General features: G+C 39.6%; 1 protein-coding gene across 1 annotated transcript in view; it reads right to left on the reverse strand.

The window, feature by feature from the left end:
* Positions 1-773: 773 nt before the first annotated feature.
* appl2 (adaptor protein, phosphotyrosine interaction, PH domain and leucine zipper containing 2) overlaps positions 774-17,607 on the reverse strand; it is a 16,948-nt gene continuing 114 nt past the window's right edge. The window contains exons 1-21 of the mRNA XM_079276579.1: positions 17,600-17,607; positions 15,889-15,987; positions 11,357-11,416; positions 10,752-10,823; positions 9,804-9,891; positions 7,990-8,031; positions 7,843-7,901; positions 7,348-7,494; positions 6,835-6,917; positions 6,458-6,610; positions 5,140-5,328; positions 4,989-5,031; positions 4,706-4,762; positions 4,254-4,348; positions 3,541-3,696; positions 3,265-3,317; positions 2,910-3,084; positions 2,749-2,785; positions 2,450-2,605; positions 1,751-1,798; positions 774-1,473 (exon numbers count right to left, since the gene is read on the reverse strand). The exon at positions 17,600-17,607 is cut by the window's right edge and continues 114 nt beyond it. Of these exons, the coding sequence (XP_079132705.1) occupies positions 1,345-1,473; positions 1,751-1,798; positions 2,450-2,605; positions 2,749-2,785; positions 2,910-3,084; positions 3,265-3,317; positions 3,541-3,696; positions 4,254-4,348; positions 4,706-4,762; positions 4,989-5,031; positions 5,140-5,328; positions 6,458-6,610; positions 6,835-6,917; positions 7,348-7,494; positions 7,843-7,901; positions 7,990-8,031; positions 9,804-9,891; positions 10,752-10,823; positions 11,357-11,416; positions 15,889-15,987; positions 17,600-17,607 (1,949 nt within the window). The 3' untranslated portion in view covers positions 774-1,344. The remainder of the gene's footprint in view (positions 1,474-1,750; positions 1,799-2,449; positions 2,606-2,748; positions 2,786-2,909; positions 3,085-3,264; positions 3,318-3,540; positions 3,697-4,253; positions 4,349-4,705; positions 4,763-4,988; positions 5,032-5,139; positions 5,329-6,457; positions 6,611-6,834; positions 6,918-7,347; positions 7,495-7,842; positions 7,902-7,989; positions 8,032-9,803; positions 9,892-10,751; positions 10,824-11,356; positions 11,417-15,888; positions 15,988-17,599) is intronic.

Here is a 17,607-nt window from a genome sequence, read left to right on the forward strand (position 1 = left end):
CTAATTATTTCAACAGTTAATATCCGTCCATGTTTAACGTTGTACCCAGAGCTCTGATTTAGGAAAAGCAAGCAGACGAGCTAACGCACTGGTCAACACACCGGTCACGATCAACGTCAAGTCAGTGGTTTTGACCCCCGTCTGTCCAAAAACATGTCACATACACACACAGTGTACCGCCCACGTCCATGAGGTTAGTGGTGCACCTCAAATTGAGGTCGTGAGGAAAGGCAGAATTTCACTGATCAGTCGCTTCCTTCATGTTTTCTGTTTAGTATTTATATTAAGCAACGAGCACATAACACCACACTCTGGGCTGCCTACATGCGTTACTGTAACATTCAGGAATGTTTGAGTCTTCTGCAAAGGGACAGAACATTACTATTTAATCATGCACCGCATCAGTCCTCGCATATCGACTCTGAAAGCTCTTAATGTAGCAAACTGATTAAACATATAGACACTGGAACAGTTCATATTTAGACAGGCTTTCAAGAAACGTAGCACAACGTTGTAATTTCACTAAAGAAGATTTGGGCTGCTCACGGAGGACCTTGCACAGGTATCTGTGAATAACAAAACAATATGACAGTTAAGTTTAGTGGGAATGCTTTAAGTCAAGGTGCCTTGTCCGTGTAACTTATAGTGGCAAGAGTACAGGAAGAATAAACGTTTAGGACTGCTTCAGGACACACACGCTCACATGGAGTTACAACAATAAGCAATGCAACAGTCACTGCTCGGCCGATGAGAAGAACTGACACGACTTTAACCTCTTTCAAGTCCTTCATTGTGTTAAAACGTCTCAATTACTGCACTCGTACTAAACAGATATTAACCTTGGATTTGCAATAACGTTTTTTGTACATTCATAAAGAAGAAATAAACGGCAAAGTAATTGCATAAGAGCCTTACGCACAAGTTAACGTGTAAAAGAATACACTCTCCAAACTATGTAAACCTAAAAATTAAGTGATTCACCGCCTTCTGTTAGCAGACAATGAAACACAATAACTATATAGTGTCCCTTTTGATGGAAGTACCGCCCACAGTCGGCAAAAAAAAAACCAACTCCAAATCCAAAGACCCATGCTACAGTCTGACCGTACAGAAGCAGATCTAATGAAGCACCCATTAGATCTGCTTTCAGTTCAGCAGAAAACTGGAAATCTAGTAACACAGGATCGGTGGAAGTGAACTACACGCTCTAGTACGGGCGTCACAGTCGCAGCGTTAGGGCTAGAGAGTCACAATGTCCCCTTCAGCCACAGAGAGCCTCCTCTCCTGGGCAAGAGGTGGACCGTGGTTTTGGTCTTTGTTGGTTTTGTTGCGTCTTAACAGAGACTAGGCTTCAGACTCCAGGTCTTCTTCTGCTCCATTGCTCGTGTCGCCCGTCTCAGGCTCCAGCAGCAGGAATTTGCCGTCATTAGTTAGAGGCATGTTCTTCATCAGCTGGGCCAGGGCCTCTGGGTCCTTGTAAAGAATATAAATATGTATATAAGTATGTTTACAAACGTTACAAATGTTTGATTCAAATAAAGTGGCATCATTGAAATAATATTGCAGTGTTGTCCAACAGAAAATGTAATCTCTCTCTTCAGGGGAACACTCCCATGCCACTTTGTTTGATTGTATTCTACTTCGTCCTCCGGTTTATGCCTTAAAAATCAACGTCTTAATCAAAAGAACATAATAATGGTTTTGGAATTTAAATGCAGAAACATTTCTCTCTGTGTACAGGTGACGATACCTTCTTGGCTTCTGTAATGTCCTTCGCCAAGTTTATGGTGTAACATATCTGTGAATGAAGACAGAAAGATAAAGTTAATATTTACAGAGTATATGCAGGGATCCTGAAGTATGGATCTAAATCTTAGTTTGTGACATATTTTTATTGCATACTATAGTATGACTTTTTATCAAATACTATAGTTTAAGATTTTCATGGCATATTACACGAATGCTATTTTTAATGACACACTATACTTTGACTTATCCAGACTATACAATTACTTCCTTGAGAAAATGTTTCACGACATTCTACACAATGACTTTAGACAGTTTTTATGACTGTTTTACTTTACCATGACATTTTTATGACACCACATGCCATGACTGTTTATATTCATTTTTTTATGGCATGCTGTCACCATCAGGAAACAGTCCCAGCAGAGGATGTATTACCTGTACCGGCTCAGGTGCTTTTTACACTATACTGTCATATCCACTGACCTCATGTATATAAAGCAACCAGTTACATTAATCCTTCTACTTATTCCTGCACCCGTTGCTCTCTGCACACCATTTTCTTTTTTTAAATATTGTTTTATTAACTTTTAACACTTTGTAAGAGCCTTCAGACATCATATATATATACATACATACATACATATATATATATATATACACATATACACATATATATACACACACACACGTATATATACACCTTTTCGCCCTCTGTGTTGCTCTCAAAAACGAAGGCGCTGAACGAAGGCTCTCCCTTCTCATCTCCATCACTCCAGTCTCTGCCCTCAACCACGAAGCCCATCAGCCTCCCGTTCTCCTGGTGGGCTGCAAACTGACACACTTCTCCAAGCTGGAACTGAGCAATGAGGAGAGTTGCGAGAAGGGACAGTGAGAGAATAAAGATTTCAAAAAAATAATGGAGTAGGAGGACATGACTAAAAACCTCTCCGTAAAAAAGAGAAAAGGATTATTACTGAACCCATCTTTTGTCATACTTACACTTATTCTCGTAACTTGAGTCTGAGGGTCAATCAACCTATAGTGAAGACATCATAGAGACATACAAGCGTTTGACAACACAGCAGTGATAAAGCCTCGACCAATCAGTTGTCTTTGTCTGTCCTCAGAGGTGGTATTTATGCAACGGTTCATAAACTAACCTGAGGCTGCTGCTGGTGACCATGAGGTGGGACTCGGTGGTCCTGAAGATGTTGTGGATGGCTCGGGCAGCCAGCACCTGCCTCATGGCCTCATAGATCACCTCCTGATTGTTGCCACAACGCACCGCCATGGAGCCTTGGAAGCGCACGGCAAATACCTGCTGCAGGAGGGAGTCTGCGAAAACACACAAAGAGGAATATGTCAGCAGCAGGAGCACTTAACTCAAATAGCACTCGTGTAGGAAAGTAAACGGCTGGTACGCAATCAATGAGTTTACGCAGAACTCAAACAGTGCTGCACGGAGAGAAAGTCAACCGTTAAGTTGCATTTAGAGGGAGGAAGGAAAATGGTTACCGTCAGTTTCTGTTGAACAGTCATCGTCCGTTTCTCCAAACGGATTTGTGCGTCTGCCAGGAAGGGAGCACACACACACACACACACCAGCAAAAAAACACAATTAAACTGCTGCATTGAGCCATTAAGAAGCATTCGGCTTCCTGGAAATAATAGAATAACCACTATGAGGCCAACTTTCAGGAAATCAACATCATCACCCACCAGCACTAGTCGTTCCGGTCTCTCACAAACATGCACCCACACACACACTTCCTGCTCCAGTTATTCCCTCACCTCCCCCCGGCCCTGTTCTGGTCCTGAAACTCAGAGGCCGGCAGCATGATGTCAAACTGAATAGGTGTCCCAGGGGCTATTAGGTCTTCTGGTTCCGGAGCAGCCCCCGTCTTCTGGGAACCACTACTGGCAGCATGAACACCTCCTGGCTTCGCTCTTCAGGAGTGAGACAGACCGAATGTAAGTAAACATCAAAACACCCAATACTGTATGCTCGGTAATAAGCTAGTTAGCCGGACACGTGTGCACCAGGCATTATATGAAAGTGGACAAACATAAAGTTTAAACTCGGCTATTCCTCACACATTTTTCTCTGGTGCTTTTAGATCGACTGAAAGAACAAACCACCAAAGAAGATTTGCTCTAAACAGAGCCACATGAACAGCATTTCATCATGCCGAGTAATTCTGAGCTCAACGCTCCTGCCTGTGATGTTTATGTACCGTTGCTAAGATATAATTGGGCAATCCCTGTTCAAAGAAGCCTTTTAGTGAACAGCCAAGTGACCACTTATTGCAAACGGTTAGATTTAGCAGAAACGATACAAAGTGTTTGTGTGATGCAAAACGATGCAAAAAGCATGCATTATACAAATCAAAAATGACGGTGCAGCTTAGTCCTCAGTTTTAAAAATTGATAAGACTTGCCACTGTAAAATGATTGAATTATTAACGTCGCAGGACGCAGCATGAATGGCAAGCAGCATGCCTGACCTGTCAGGGTTGGGCGAGCCTTCTGGTCTCTTCTCAAAGCTGGTGATGGGGGTGACTGCCTGGATCGCGCTCTGGTTCAGTCGGATGGCCACAGCCTAACAACAACAAACAGAAACATTGCTGCATCTCTATAACCAGCAGGAAAGTCTTAAAAAACCAGAGCAGTATATCACTGAGTGTAAATATGCAAAAAATATTTAAAACATCACCAAATGTTAAGATGAATGTTTAGAATTAGCTGTATTTGTTTACTGTTCATTTGAATAGTTATCGTTGTTTTATTAATTGATATAAATCTATCTAATCTGAAGTGGTGAAACAACAAATAGATGTACCTATCAAGACTAAAGACAATTGTTTCTAAGTCTGATTCTTAGTTGGTTTAGTTGCAATTTGTTTATTTTATTTGCAGTGTGCGTGTGTGTGTGTGCGCTCGCGTGCGTGCGTGTTACCTCTGGGTTGTCAGTCAGGTAGATCTGTCTGGAGATGTTGTTCACAGTACAAATCCACTGAGAAAGAAACACAGAGATCCACATTAGGACTTCCTCTAGCTCAGACACGAGCCACCTGAAACCATGAGACTGTGACGGGCCACTCAGATGTGTCGTAGCACTAAAGCAAACATGAAAACCACACCAATAAGTCTCGACAGCTCCTCCATTGCTATATGAAATGTTTGGACCAGCAGATGTATTTGGGATGAAGATGTAAAAACAGGCCTTCTTTCACACTTACTTCCTCATATTCCCTTTTGCTCTCGGCTTGTAGAATCATTGACCTGGAGGCATTGATGGCAATGGAGAGAATTAAATAAAATGCATCCAGTATTTCATGTACGTGTGTGCGCATCATTCTCATTGTTGGATATGTAGGAGAGTGTACATACGTTTTGCCTGAAGGGGAAGTTATCTGAAAACAGTAGCGTCTGTCTTCACACTCCACAGCCATGACGGAGCTGTTGTCCAGGTCCAGCACCATGCCCCCCGCCACCGCCCCACGCGGCTGACACATGAGGTTCCCTCCCTGGGTGAAGAAGTACAGTCGGTCCCAGGCTGTGGTCACTAGCCCCGTTTTACTGCAGAAGGGGCAGAAGAAGTGAATAAAAAGATGAATGGGTGAAGAGGGCTACATAGAGAGGAAGAATGTCAAGGACTTAAGGCCGGCTGTGACGGAGATTCCTTTCTCACAGTTCACAATGAAGATATGCAAGAAGTGTCTTTTATGTCCGTCTCCCTGTACAAGTGTGAGGATATTAGGGATGTACGATCACAAACGTACTTTGGCCTTTGTAATTTAGAAGAAATTACACAATCTGTCAAATCAGACATGTCAATGTATTAAAAGGCTTAGAAACAGCTACATATTTTCTTTTTTTCAGGACTTTGCATATAAAAAATAAACAACAATATAATTTACCTTTGACTCACTCAGTTTCAAAACAAAGTGACACGCGTATGACTCATTTAAATTGCTCACCTGAAAGCCTCCCGCTTCTACATTCAGCTTGAAAAATATTCATGCATAAATTGCCTTTGATTAATATCAAAATGAATGTCTCATGCTGCCGCGGGTGACTGAGAGCCTTAATATTGAGAAACCAGTCGAAATAGCAAATGTGCTCTGGACTCGGCGTTTGACAAGCGTTTGATGCTGCTGGCGGTGTGTGTGTGTGTGTGTGTGTGTCATTAAACAGAATGGCATTCTGTGGAAACCTTTTCTCTGGTGCCACAGACATTTGTCAGAGACTTTGGATATATATGAGCGAGAGACAGAGTTTGACAGCGCTGACATTTCACTAAATCACATTGCGGGCTACGCTGCAGTTCTACCCCCTGAGGCCATTAAGGAAGTTTCCCTTCTCATACATCCACTCTGCTATAAGCTGACAGCGCACACTGTCAACGTCTTTGACGCACCTCGTCTGCTGTGACAGACTCATTGTTTACTGTGGTCATGCGTATTTTGAGCAACTCTTGCAAGAGAAGCAAAAATCTTTTCTCTGTTGTGTTTGGTTATTTAGAGATTTAAGACTTACCACATAATTACTTAAGAAAATATTAAATTGTCACATATATAAAATGAGTCAAAGCATAATCCTCAGCTGTATATTCCCCCCCCCCCCCAAGACATCCCTTAACATTTAGACTAGCGGGGAAGCGTCCTTCGATTTACGATAAAGTCATAATGAGTGCAATTAATCTTACTTCCTGATGTTGAGGTAGCCGGCCTTCTGGATGAGTGTGCGATTGACAGGCTCAGTGTCCTTATCCGGCATATAGACGGTGTCCTCCACAGACAGAAAGTCCCTCTGGGACCCACGCATGGTCTCTGCCTCTGTGTCAAGCTGGGCCTGGATACTGGACGGGAAATAAAGTTCAGACAAATGCATTGAAACTTTTTACAGCATTAAGATGCGAACCAAAAATACGGAATTTCTTTTTGCAGAACATCACAATATAACTATTTGTGTTTAGGACCATACACAGCAAAACCACATTATGTTATGTTGTTAATACCACAGCTATGGTTCATCACATTTGCTGCACACATAAATATGAATATTAATGAGATGAGTGTTTACTTTTGAGTCATGTTGGACACGGAGGAGAGGAAGTTGTCCATCTTCTTTGACACCAGCTCAATGCCTTTCTTGAAGAAGCTGATCTGAGAAGTAAAAGGTAATAATGAGCAGTTCAGCTTGTATTTTGATTATTTTTACAGTTACACTTATAATTGATAGAAATTTCTAGAAGTTTATTTTCTTGATTAATCGTCTGGAAAATGGTTTGCCATCATATATTTAAAAAGGAAAGCATCAAATCCTGTGTTTGGCATTGACACAAAATAGTTTCAAATAATTGTTGCAGATAGATTTTCTGTCGATGGGCTAATCTATTAATCGACTCCTCGTTGCAGCTCGTCGTGCTTACAGACTTTAGAAAATGCTTTTTTTCCTCAGTGGTTTGAAATTCATGGAAATTTTCAACTGCCATTTGCAAACTAACTCAGTTCCAATGAGGACATTGCTTCTCATTTTTGACGACTGAATGTGAATGGTGATATGATGATGTGGTCTGGCCTAGTTTGTAAGTACCTGTGCCTGTGTGTAGCCCAGCATGGGTTCGAGCATAGCTACTCTCTTGCGATACTGCAGGGCGTTGAGGGCGCAGTAGTACTGCAGTGAGGCCTGGTGCTGCTTCCTTCTAGTGTACGCCACCTCCTTCACCAAGTCGGACTTCAGCTGTCCAGACGGGAGAGGGTTAAAAATGCAACTATACAGTGTGTGTGTGAGCATAAACTCACTATCAAGCTCTGCACACACACGCACACTCATATGCAAATAAATGTCCTACTCTCTCACACATACAAATAAGCAGCTCAGTCACATTCCCTTGAATGTCTAACAAGACACGTCGACTCATTCAATAGAAGCAAGTAAAGCGGTCATGGCGATGTTACAGTCTGACTGAAACTGTGGGGCCTGCTGGATAATTCTTCTATTTGTATTTCAAATGCTACTTAAACAATTCCACTGCATTACCAGAGTATTACTTCATTTCTAAGTCTTTTTTTCTCGCGCTCACTCTACCTTCTCATTCTCCCTCTTCTTGGGCAGTCGGCTGTATTTGACCATCGCTGCCTCGTGCTCTGCAGGAGAGTAGAGAAAGAACGTGAGGATCAGAAAGCAACTGCAAAAATAATGGTTTCCTAAAAATCACTTAGGATATCTACTTACCATCAGTGGCGATGCCAAATATTTCCTTCAGTGTGCTTATCTCTGAAACATTCAAAAGTATATGAAGTTGTGTTACAATATCTAAAATAGATCCACATCGTGAAAAAATGCACCGATGCTTAAAGTAGATAAACTTAAGCTGTCGGTTCAAACTGAATCCTTTAGAAAATTACACAATTTCACATTATTTTGCTATTTCACATGCTCACACAGTTTGTATGTGCTGTCAATTCGTGTAGTTACGTTTGCTTTGCCTAGAAAGCACAATTTCACCGCATTGTTCTGCTGCTTTCCTGTTTGGTGATCCTCTGAGATAGATGCTTGACATCCTGTTCTTAACCACGCACCATCCTCTCAGAATAACACACAGTCCACAGCAGCAGTTACCAGTTCCCCATTTCCATAATAAGAGCATACAACGATTCGTTGAATGCTATTATTATTATTATTATTATTATATCTAGCAGGATTAGTTCATACAATATCCCGCGGCTGGTGTTTAACCTCACGCTTTCTTCAAAAATCAAGCTTTCAAATTTGTGTTATAGGCGAGAATACACATCGATCATTGTGAGCATATTTCTTATCTTGTTTAAAAGAAAGACTGACTGCAAGCAAATGAGGACGAACAGAATCTGACAAATAGCCGATCACATTGCTGTGACAGCGGCTTTGGCCAATTTTTCAGCATGTCAAAGGATTATTTCAGCCCCATTTGTTCAGGAGCAGCAGCTGATAACTACAATCACACATCATTTACTGTCAAGGTGCTTTCGCTTAACTTACTGAAATGTAGTTAGCCTAAAACTGACTTTCGGACAAAAAGCTTGCTGCACACTTCGACATATATATATATATATATATATATATATATATATATATATATATATATATATATATATATATATACATATATATACACATATATATAGAGCATCAGGATCTCCCAGTCTTCCCATTCTTCCTTCTGTTGCCTCACGTTTTATTGCCTGTTTCCTCACTTTCCTGGTTTGGCAGCTAATAAAAACGTAGTTCTCTGTTATTGACCCTGTTGGTAGTATATTCCACCACACAGCAGCTTCTAGGGACCTTTTCTGTCGTTTGTAAGCAGACAGAATTGAGGCCCCTTCACACAATACAAATAATGATTTCCAATACCCATACTCTCATACTATTTATGAGCAAGAGGGTCAAAGTTCAAGGTGTAATGTCGTGACGAAGTAGTATGTCCCAATTGAAAGCATATGGCACGCAACAGTAAGCACGTTGTAAATGCCGCTGCAGTATGAACTATAAGTGAAAAGATAAAGCATGTGATTTGGAACGCAGTGAAAGTCAATGGAGAGCGATGAATTGTTGTCTCCTCCGGTGTGGGCGGACCTTATGGGCGCTGCGTCTCTATAGTGCATTTAAAAAAAAACACTTTAAAACTATCAAATGCAGCCACTGACCTTAAATTGCAGAATATACATTCATCCAGAATTATATACATTTCTAACTTACTAAGCATCACTAAAACCGCACTGACATTGTCTTTTGCCAGAAGGTAGGGCTTCGCCTGTTGCATCCAACTGTTACAGAGAACAGGTTAAATATCTGTGATGATGTCACAACAATGTGTCAGAATGAGGTCTCGTGGCCGAAGGTTAAGGCGCGGACATCTCATCACGAGCCACAACGTCCCTCTCTCCTCATTATCCGTCATTATTGGACTGTTAACTTGGTCTTAAAGGCCTAAAATACCTCAAACATACTTGGAAAAATAAAAAGCGTTTTACGATAAGTTTTTTTTACATTCGTGTGCGTGTACCTACCTGTAAGGTCTTTCTCTCTGAACTGGATCAAGGGGAAAACCATGCTGTCGGCCATCTGGTTGGCTAGCACAGAGTGCAGCGAGTTCAGCTGAATGACAAAAAAATAAAAAAAAGATTATATAAAAATATCGTGCACTGCACATGGCAACAAACAAAAGATGTACCCGTGCCAAACATCTTGAGGGATTTCAATTTATTTCAATATTTACAGGAACACATGCTGCCAGTTATTATTCCTGCAGCGAGCTGGAAAGAAATGAGTGCAGAACTGCAGACAATGACTCTGCCACACCATAAAAAGCCCACATTGCGACAAATCTTTTCTTGAAGAGAACAATAAAAACCTTTTGTTTACTGCGATATTGGAAACAGAACCACACATCGCACACACCAGGAAATCTCCCTTCTTATGAAGGAGCTACGCTCCAGCATCGAACAAGATGACATCCAGGTTTATCGGAACGATTGAGCAAGTGCTCAAGTTCACCGGCTCAGGTGCAGCATTCGGCCTAATTCTCATTGTGAAAGGAGTTCTCGGCTGTAAATCACGAGGTTAACGGTCAAGCAAACAATCAACCTGTGTCCTCTGGCGTGCGTGTGTGTGTGTGTGTGTGTGGATGGGTGTGTGTCCTAAATCCTGTTGAGTGCTGACTGGACAGCCTTGTGGACCTCCATGTCTGACAGTGACAGGCCCTTCTGTTTTGTCTATACAACTGAGCCTACACACCCCCTCCTTCATCCCTCCATCACTGTGACGGGCATCTTATCCCCTCTTAGCATCTGTGTACAATCAGATGTGGTCCTACAGTGAGGTTAAAGGTCTTTTCACCAGCATGCTAGTGGAGCACAGGTGCTACACGATAAAGAACAGACTACTCGCCATGCAGTGGTTTATCATCCCCCTCACAGATAAATATACACATAGAAAACAACAAGAATGCAGCTCACCTCTACTACAGTTTTGGCAAAGTTCTGCAGCGTGACGATTACTTCTTCATCACCTTTTCCAAGTGCAAAATTCTGGATAGAAGAAGAAGAAGGGAGGGGGAACAAGTTTACACCCTGACGAAACCGCATATTGTTGCATAGATCGCCATATTGATAAACTCAACGCCAAGATGCTGAGTTTTAAGTCTTGTTTTAAAGGAGCTAAAAGTGCATCTATTACTGGTCATTGCATTTTTTACCCAGTCAATCCAGAAAGCCAACGCATCTCTTTTCTTTTAGCATGATTTAAAAGACTTGCTCTGTTGACTTCAGCAACTTTTCTATTTTGTAGCTCTCGTTGGCTGCGTGAAAGCAGACCCCATGATAGATCGCCAATTCAACCACACAAGCTGTGAGTAGGACAATACAAAGTAGCCAAAAAAAACCCACTTCATGTCACTGCTTTGAGAGAATGGCGATAACTGAATTTCGTCGGCTACTCTCTTCTGTTATCTGGACTGCAGGGGCTGGCCGTTCAGAGGACAATGTTCAGAGAGACCGGAGTAGGAAAATCAAGCTGACACCAGACAGCGACATGTCCCAAAACCACGGGCACCCATACTTACTTTCTTCTCATAATCCAGAAGCTGGTGTGAGAGCTGCTCCGTGGCCAATCCCATCTCACTCTGTAGGGGGCAGATAGAGGCAAGAAGCAAAGTGAACACAAAGGATTACTCCGGATTTGTCCGTAGCTTCTACATTTCCTCTCACTCTCTCTTTTCAGTCTCGAATGAATAAAAAGGAAAACTAGAAAATTCCTAAAGAAATTTTGACAGTGTGGCTTCTACTGCCCGTCGCAATATATACACGCCAATGTTACCAGTCGTGTCATTCAGGTTCAATTGAGATAGTGCTACTCTTTTTTTCTGCATTTTAGATTCATACTCTTGGATTGAATCTTGTATTTGTGGGGCTTTTATTTTGAAAGGGTGGGACTGGGTGAGAGGGGGAGAGGAGACCGAATCATAATGTAAAACATGCTATTAATATTTTTTTTTCACATACTTATGACTTTTTATGACGTCTTTTCGACATACAAACTCTTCAACTCTGTTATTTGGCTGTTATTTATATATTCTTTGTTTGTATGTTATGGTGCAATTAAAGGAATTTGAGGTCAAGCATTTCACTACATATTCTTGTACAACCAGTATTTGACCAATAAGCTTTGAACTTCAGTGAAAGGTAATGTATGAAACTTTTGCGAAAAAATAAGTTTTTCGACATGCTGTACTGTGACTTGTTTAAATTAAGTTGAGTATCTTCAAAAATAAAGTAACTAACAAAGTAACTTTTCTAACAAAGTAACTAACAAAGTAACTTTTCTAACAAAGTAACTAAAAAAGTAACTTTTCTAACAAAGTAACTAAAAAAGTAACTTTTCTAACAAAGTAACTAAAAAAGTAACTTTTAACAAAGTAACTAAAGTAACTTTTTAACAAAGTAACTAAAGTAACTTTTTAACAAAGTAACTAAAGTAACGTTTTAACAAAGTAACTAAAGTAACTTTTTTAACAAAGTAACTAAAAAAGTAACTTTTTTAACAAAGTAACTAAAAAAGTAACTTTTTTAACAAAGTAACTAAAAAAGTAACTTTTTTAACAAAGTAACTAAAAAAGTAACTTTTTTAACAAAGTAACTAAAAAAGTAACTTTTTTAATAAAAATGTAACTTTTTTTTACAAAGTAACTAAAAATGTAACTAACAAAGTAACTTTTTTAACAAAGTAACTAAAAAAGTAACTTTTTTAACAAAGTAACTAAAAAAGTAACTTTTTTAATAAAAATGTAACTTTTATTTACAAAGTAAGTAAATATTTAACTAACAAAGTAACTTTTTTAACAAAGTAACTAAAAAAGTAACTTTTTTAACAAAGTAACTAAAAAGTAACTTTTAACAAAGTAACTAAAAAAGTAACTTTTTTAACAAAGTAACTAAAAAAGTAACTTTTTAACAAAGTAACTAAAAAAGTAACTTTTTTAACAAAGTAACTAAAAAAGTAACTTTTTTAACAAAGTAACTAAAAAAGTAACTTTTTTAACAAAGTAACTAAAAAAGTAACTTTTTTAACAAAGTAACTAAAAAAGTAACTTTTATTACAAAGTAACTAAAAAGTAACTTTAAAAATTAAGTAACTAAAAAGTAACTTTTATTACAAAGTAACTAAAAAGTAACTTTAAAAATGAAGTAACTAAAAAGTAACTTTAAAAATAAAGTAACTAAACAACATGCTATAAATATATATTTTTCACATACTTATGACTTTTTATGACGTCTTTTCGACATACAAACTCTTCAACTCTGTTATTTGGCTGTTATTAATAGATTCTTTGTTATTGTATTTGTATGTCATGGTGCAATTAAAGGAATTTTAGGTCAAGCATTTCACTACATATTCTTGATCGAGAGCGAGGAGGTCCATGCTTCCAAGTCACGTGTGTGTGTAGAGAGAGAGAGAGAGAGAGACAGCCTGCGTGCGTGTAACTGGTTGCCATGCTCTTTGAGCCAAATGTGTAAGTCAAATTAAGTTGAGTATCTTCAAAAATAAAGTAACTAAAAATGTAACTTTTTTTTTACAAAGTAACTAAAAATGTAACTAAAAATGTAACTAACAAAGTAACTTTTTTAACAAAGTAACTAAAAAAGTAACTTTTATTACAAAGTAACTAAAAAAGTAACTTTTATTACAAAGTAACTAAAAAGTAACTTTAAAAATGAAGTAACTAAAAAGTAACTTTAAAAATAAAGTAACCAAACAACATGCTATAAATATATATTTTTCACATACTTATGACTTTTTATGACGTCTTTTCGACATACAAACTCTTCAACTCTGTTATTTGGCTGTTATTAATAGATTCTTTGTTATTGTATTTGTATGTCATGGTGCAATTAAAGGAATTTTAGGTCAAGCATTTCACTACATATTCTTGAGCGAGAGCGAGGAGGTCCATGCTTCCAAGTCACGTGTGTGTGTAGAGAGAGAGAGAGAGAGAGACAGCCTGCGTGCGTGTAACTGGTTGCCATGCTCTTTGAGCCAAATGTGTAAGTCAAATTAAGTTGAGTATCTTCAAAAATAAAGTAACTAAAAATGTAACTTTTTTTTTACAAAGTAACTAAAAATGTAACTAAAAATGTAACTAACAAAGTAACTTTTTTAACAAAGTAACTAAAAAAGTAACTTTTATTACAAAGTAACTAAAAAAGTAACTTTTATTACAAAGTAACTAAAAAGTAACTTTAAAAATGAAGTAACTAAAAAGTAACTTTAAAAATAAAGTAACCAAACAACATGCTATAAATATATATTTTTCACATACTTATGACTTTTTATGACGTCTTTTCGACATACAAACTCTTCAACTCTGTTATTTGGCTGTTATTAATAGATTCTTTGTTATTGTATTTGTATGTCATGGTGCAATTAAAGGAATTTTAGGTCAAGCATTTCACTACATATTCTTGAGCGAGAGCGAGGAGGTCCATGCTTCCAAGTCACGTGTGTGTGTAGAGAGAGAGAGAGAGAGAGACAGCCTGCGTGCGTGTAACTGGTTGCCATGCTCTTTGAGCCAAATGTGTAAGTCCGTTGGATTCCATAGATACTTTACTGCGACCAGCACAACATTTCCAAGCTTTTGGGGGAAAATGGTGTATTAATTGTAGGAGCTGGATCAATTTGTTTGGAAAAATCACAGAATATTTTCAAGCTCCGCTCCACTCTGACGGTTATGCTCTCGCTCTAGCTCTTAACGAGCCGTGCAATACACACCCATTATAAAATCTGAAACGGACCCAAAATTGAATCTGTGACTTCATGAAAACTGTGCTAGCTATCAAAATGTGCCTTTGGCTCAATAAAGTGCAGCGTTTTGTCTATGTTTTAAACTTTGAATCATGTTTCTACATTAAAGTACGGCTCGTCAATATGGGCCCAAAGTTAAGTGGTTTTTTAGCTCTCTTCACGGCAAAACCCCAGTCAAGTGAATGGGCCTCCGTTTTTTGGGATTTTTGGGAAAACCACTTGGCGAATCTCTCCGAAAAATAGAATGCACACTATTCCCGATCAGGCCGCACATTTTGATGTATTTTTCACGGTGCTGTTGGCAACGCTATGTGAGGAGAGGCGCGCCAAACTTTTGGATAAACCTGATTATTATTATTAAGCCCAGTGGATAATATACAGTACCATACCATCTTAATTTCGCTTGTTTAGCTGATGATGGTGGCGATGTCATTGGTGTTGCAGGCATTTAGTCAGAAAGCAAAGTCAAGACAAAAGAAAAACTTGACCCGATGATGGCTCTAATGAAACATTAAAGGATCAACAAAGTTATTAGAATTCATACTGACGGGGGGGGGGGACATGATTACCTTGTCTGTGTCTAGCAAAACAAAACAAAATGTGGAGGAGAGATCCAGTTTGTTTGGAGGCTTTGTCAGAGCCGGAGCATGTGTCCCTGAAAAGTTCTCAAAAAGCCACACTGAATAAATGGACGACAGGTGAATGAGGGTTCAGATGAAATTCCTTGGAGATGAGTCACATGAATGCCAACTCTACCGGTGAACGATTATTGGTCTGACGTCATGTTACACAGGCTGTGTACGTTTTCAGGAGGGAAAATGAAGCACGTATTGGGACTGCGACATTTAAGCGTGTCGCTCAATTTGGCATCGTCTTCTCCAGAGAACAAAGAACAGCAAAGTCAAAACTATCCACACCCTGACAGCACAAGAGGAGTTTCACACCACTTACCGAAAATCTTACAGAGTCAAATGTACAGAGGCACGGTGTGCAGTGCCTCCATACCAGCTGCAAAACTAAAAGGTTCTCTGCTCTTTCTCCAATAACCTTCTGTACGTAATTTACTCTTCAGTTTGCATTTTGGTTAACAAAGATAATTGCATAATTAGCATATGTGTTCAAACAATGTGTTTTGTGAGATCACAGTGATCTCTGACCACCGAATTGTAATCAGCTCAACCATGAGTGCATTTGTGGACATTTGTGAGAAATCTGAAGACATTTGCTGTTGGGTAGTTGCTATTCAATCCTAGCCACACACAGCAAAGGGAACAGAGTCTGTGTTTTGTTCAGTACCTGGGCTCCAAACACACGCTGCATGGATTGTAGCAGCTGGTTGGTGTAGTCTGTAAGCGTCCCGGAATCCTCCTCAAACACGCTGAGCAGGGAGCGAGTCTGTGGAAGAAGACATTCACACACGTACACACATACAATAGATGAATTAACTTATAAAAAGAGTAGGTTCACGATGTTCTTAGTGGCTGACAGCAGTGAGGTGCCCACATAAACAGGTTGTACTTGCCGGAGTCATTGCTACCGTTTACTGTTACTGATTCCAACGCAAGTAACCGCAGACGAAATCAAAGGGCCTCATGCTGTGTGCAAATGATCTAAAGTTTAAGTGAAGATTAAATGAGGTGTCAGCAGTCTGAGTTTGACAAATTACAACCTGGATTTTTCACAACATTCTAACATTTTATAGAAAAAAACTATTACTCTATTAACTGAATTATCAGGGAGAATAATCAGCAAATTAATTTAAAAAAAATGTAAATAACTGTAAGTTGCGTCACTAACTGTAAATCATACTGAGGTGTGTATTCGTCTTGGGGCAACAGCTCATTATGCAAATAAGTTTAAGCGTGTTGTGACAAATCAAGTCAAAGGGTTGTGTTTGCGTTCATCAGGGTAAATCAGGTGGAGCTCGGCATACTGTAATCGTGTCAAATGATCGTTTTTGTGATGAACACCAGACGTGTATAGTGCCTATGTTAAAAAACAAAGCAAAGGAGGGAACCTGTAACTCATAAAAGAGATGAAGAAGAACAAGAGGAAAGATGTCAAAAGACAACGAGTGAACGAAATGAGTCTGCAGTATGCAGAGGCATATTCAAGGACGTGCAGCTCGGAAGTGAAACTAAGAAGGCAGAATGATTTTACTGCAGGCTGAATATGCAAACTGAGAAAATTCTGTCTGAGTGTCTTCTTCGACAAACAGGTGCAGCAGGGCAGGGAAGATACAGAGAGGAACACACCCATCAGCCGGAGTGTGTTTACAGTTCACTCCAGCTGACTGAGAGACATTTCACACCAAAGAGAAACGATCTGCCAACCTTTGCTGTGCTCACATTTTACTCCAGCCCTATTTCACGTAAGGAGGAAACAGCATTTTGTAGCAAAAAAACCCATAAAGACAGAAATAACCCTCTAGCTTTGGGTTGCACTTAAACAGAACCATGAAAGAGTCTAGGAAAGGAGTGATGCAACTAAAAGCAGAGAATATGGGCTACATCTAAATGCAGCCTACATTAGATGAGCATTATAGCAAATACTGTCCTGCGCATTACACGCCACCCTCGCTGATAACAATGCACGAGGCCTAGTGCAACTTTAATAACTTAACTGCACTATAAAGACCTTTGAGCATCAAACATCATCTGGTATTCACTGCTGACAGCTACCACTGCTGCAAGCTAATTCTGGTGGAGTCCGATAATGGAAACCCCTCCACATTCTGTGAGTAAGGCCCAGTTCTGCTCCCAGGACAGGGTTCTAGCCCCCAAAAATCTACCTTCATACGATATTAGAGAACATTGCAGGATATCTGGTTGGGCTATGCTCGTGACGGCTCCCACGGTGATGCGAGACTAAATGTAGACCAGCACATCGAAGAGTCGCCCTGTGACGGGCGGTAGCTTTGTAAACAAAACACAGAGACACGAACGCCGATAATTGTGATTAGCAGTGTTAACCGCACTGTAGTTATAGCGGGGAGGCGCACGCCTACCTGAGGAC

The sequence above is a fragment of the Melanostigma gelatinosum genome, assembly GCF_949748355.1.
Source record: "Melanostigma gelatinosum genome assembly, chromosome: 1".
Taxonomy (NCBI): Eukaryota; Metazoa; Chordata; class Actinopteri; order Perciformes; family Zoarcidae; genus Melanostigma; species Melanostigma gelatinosum.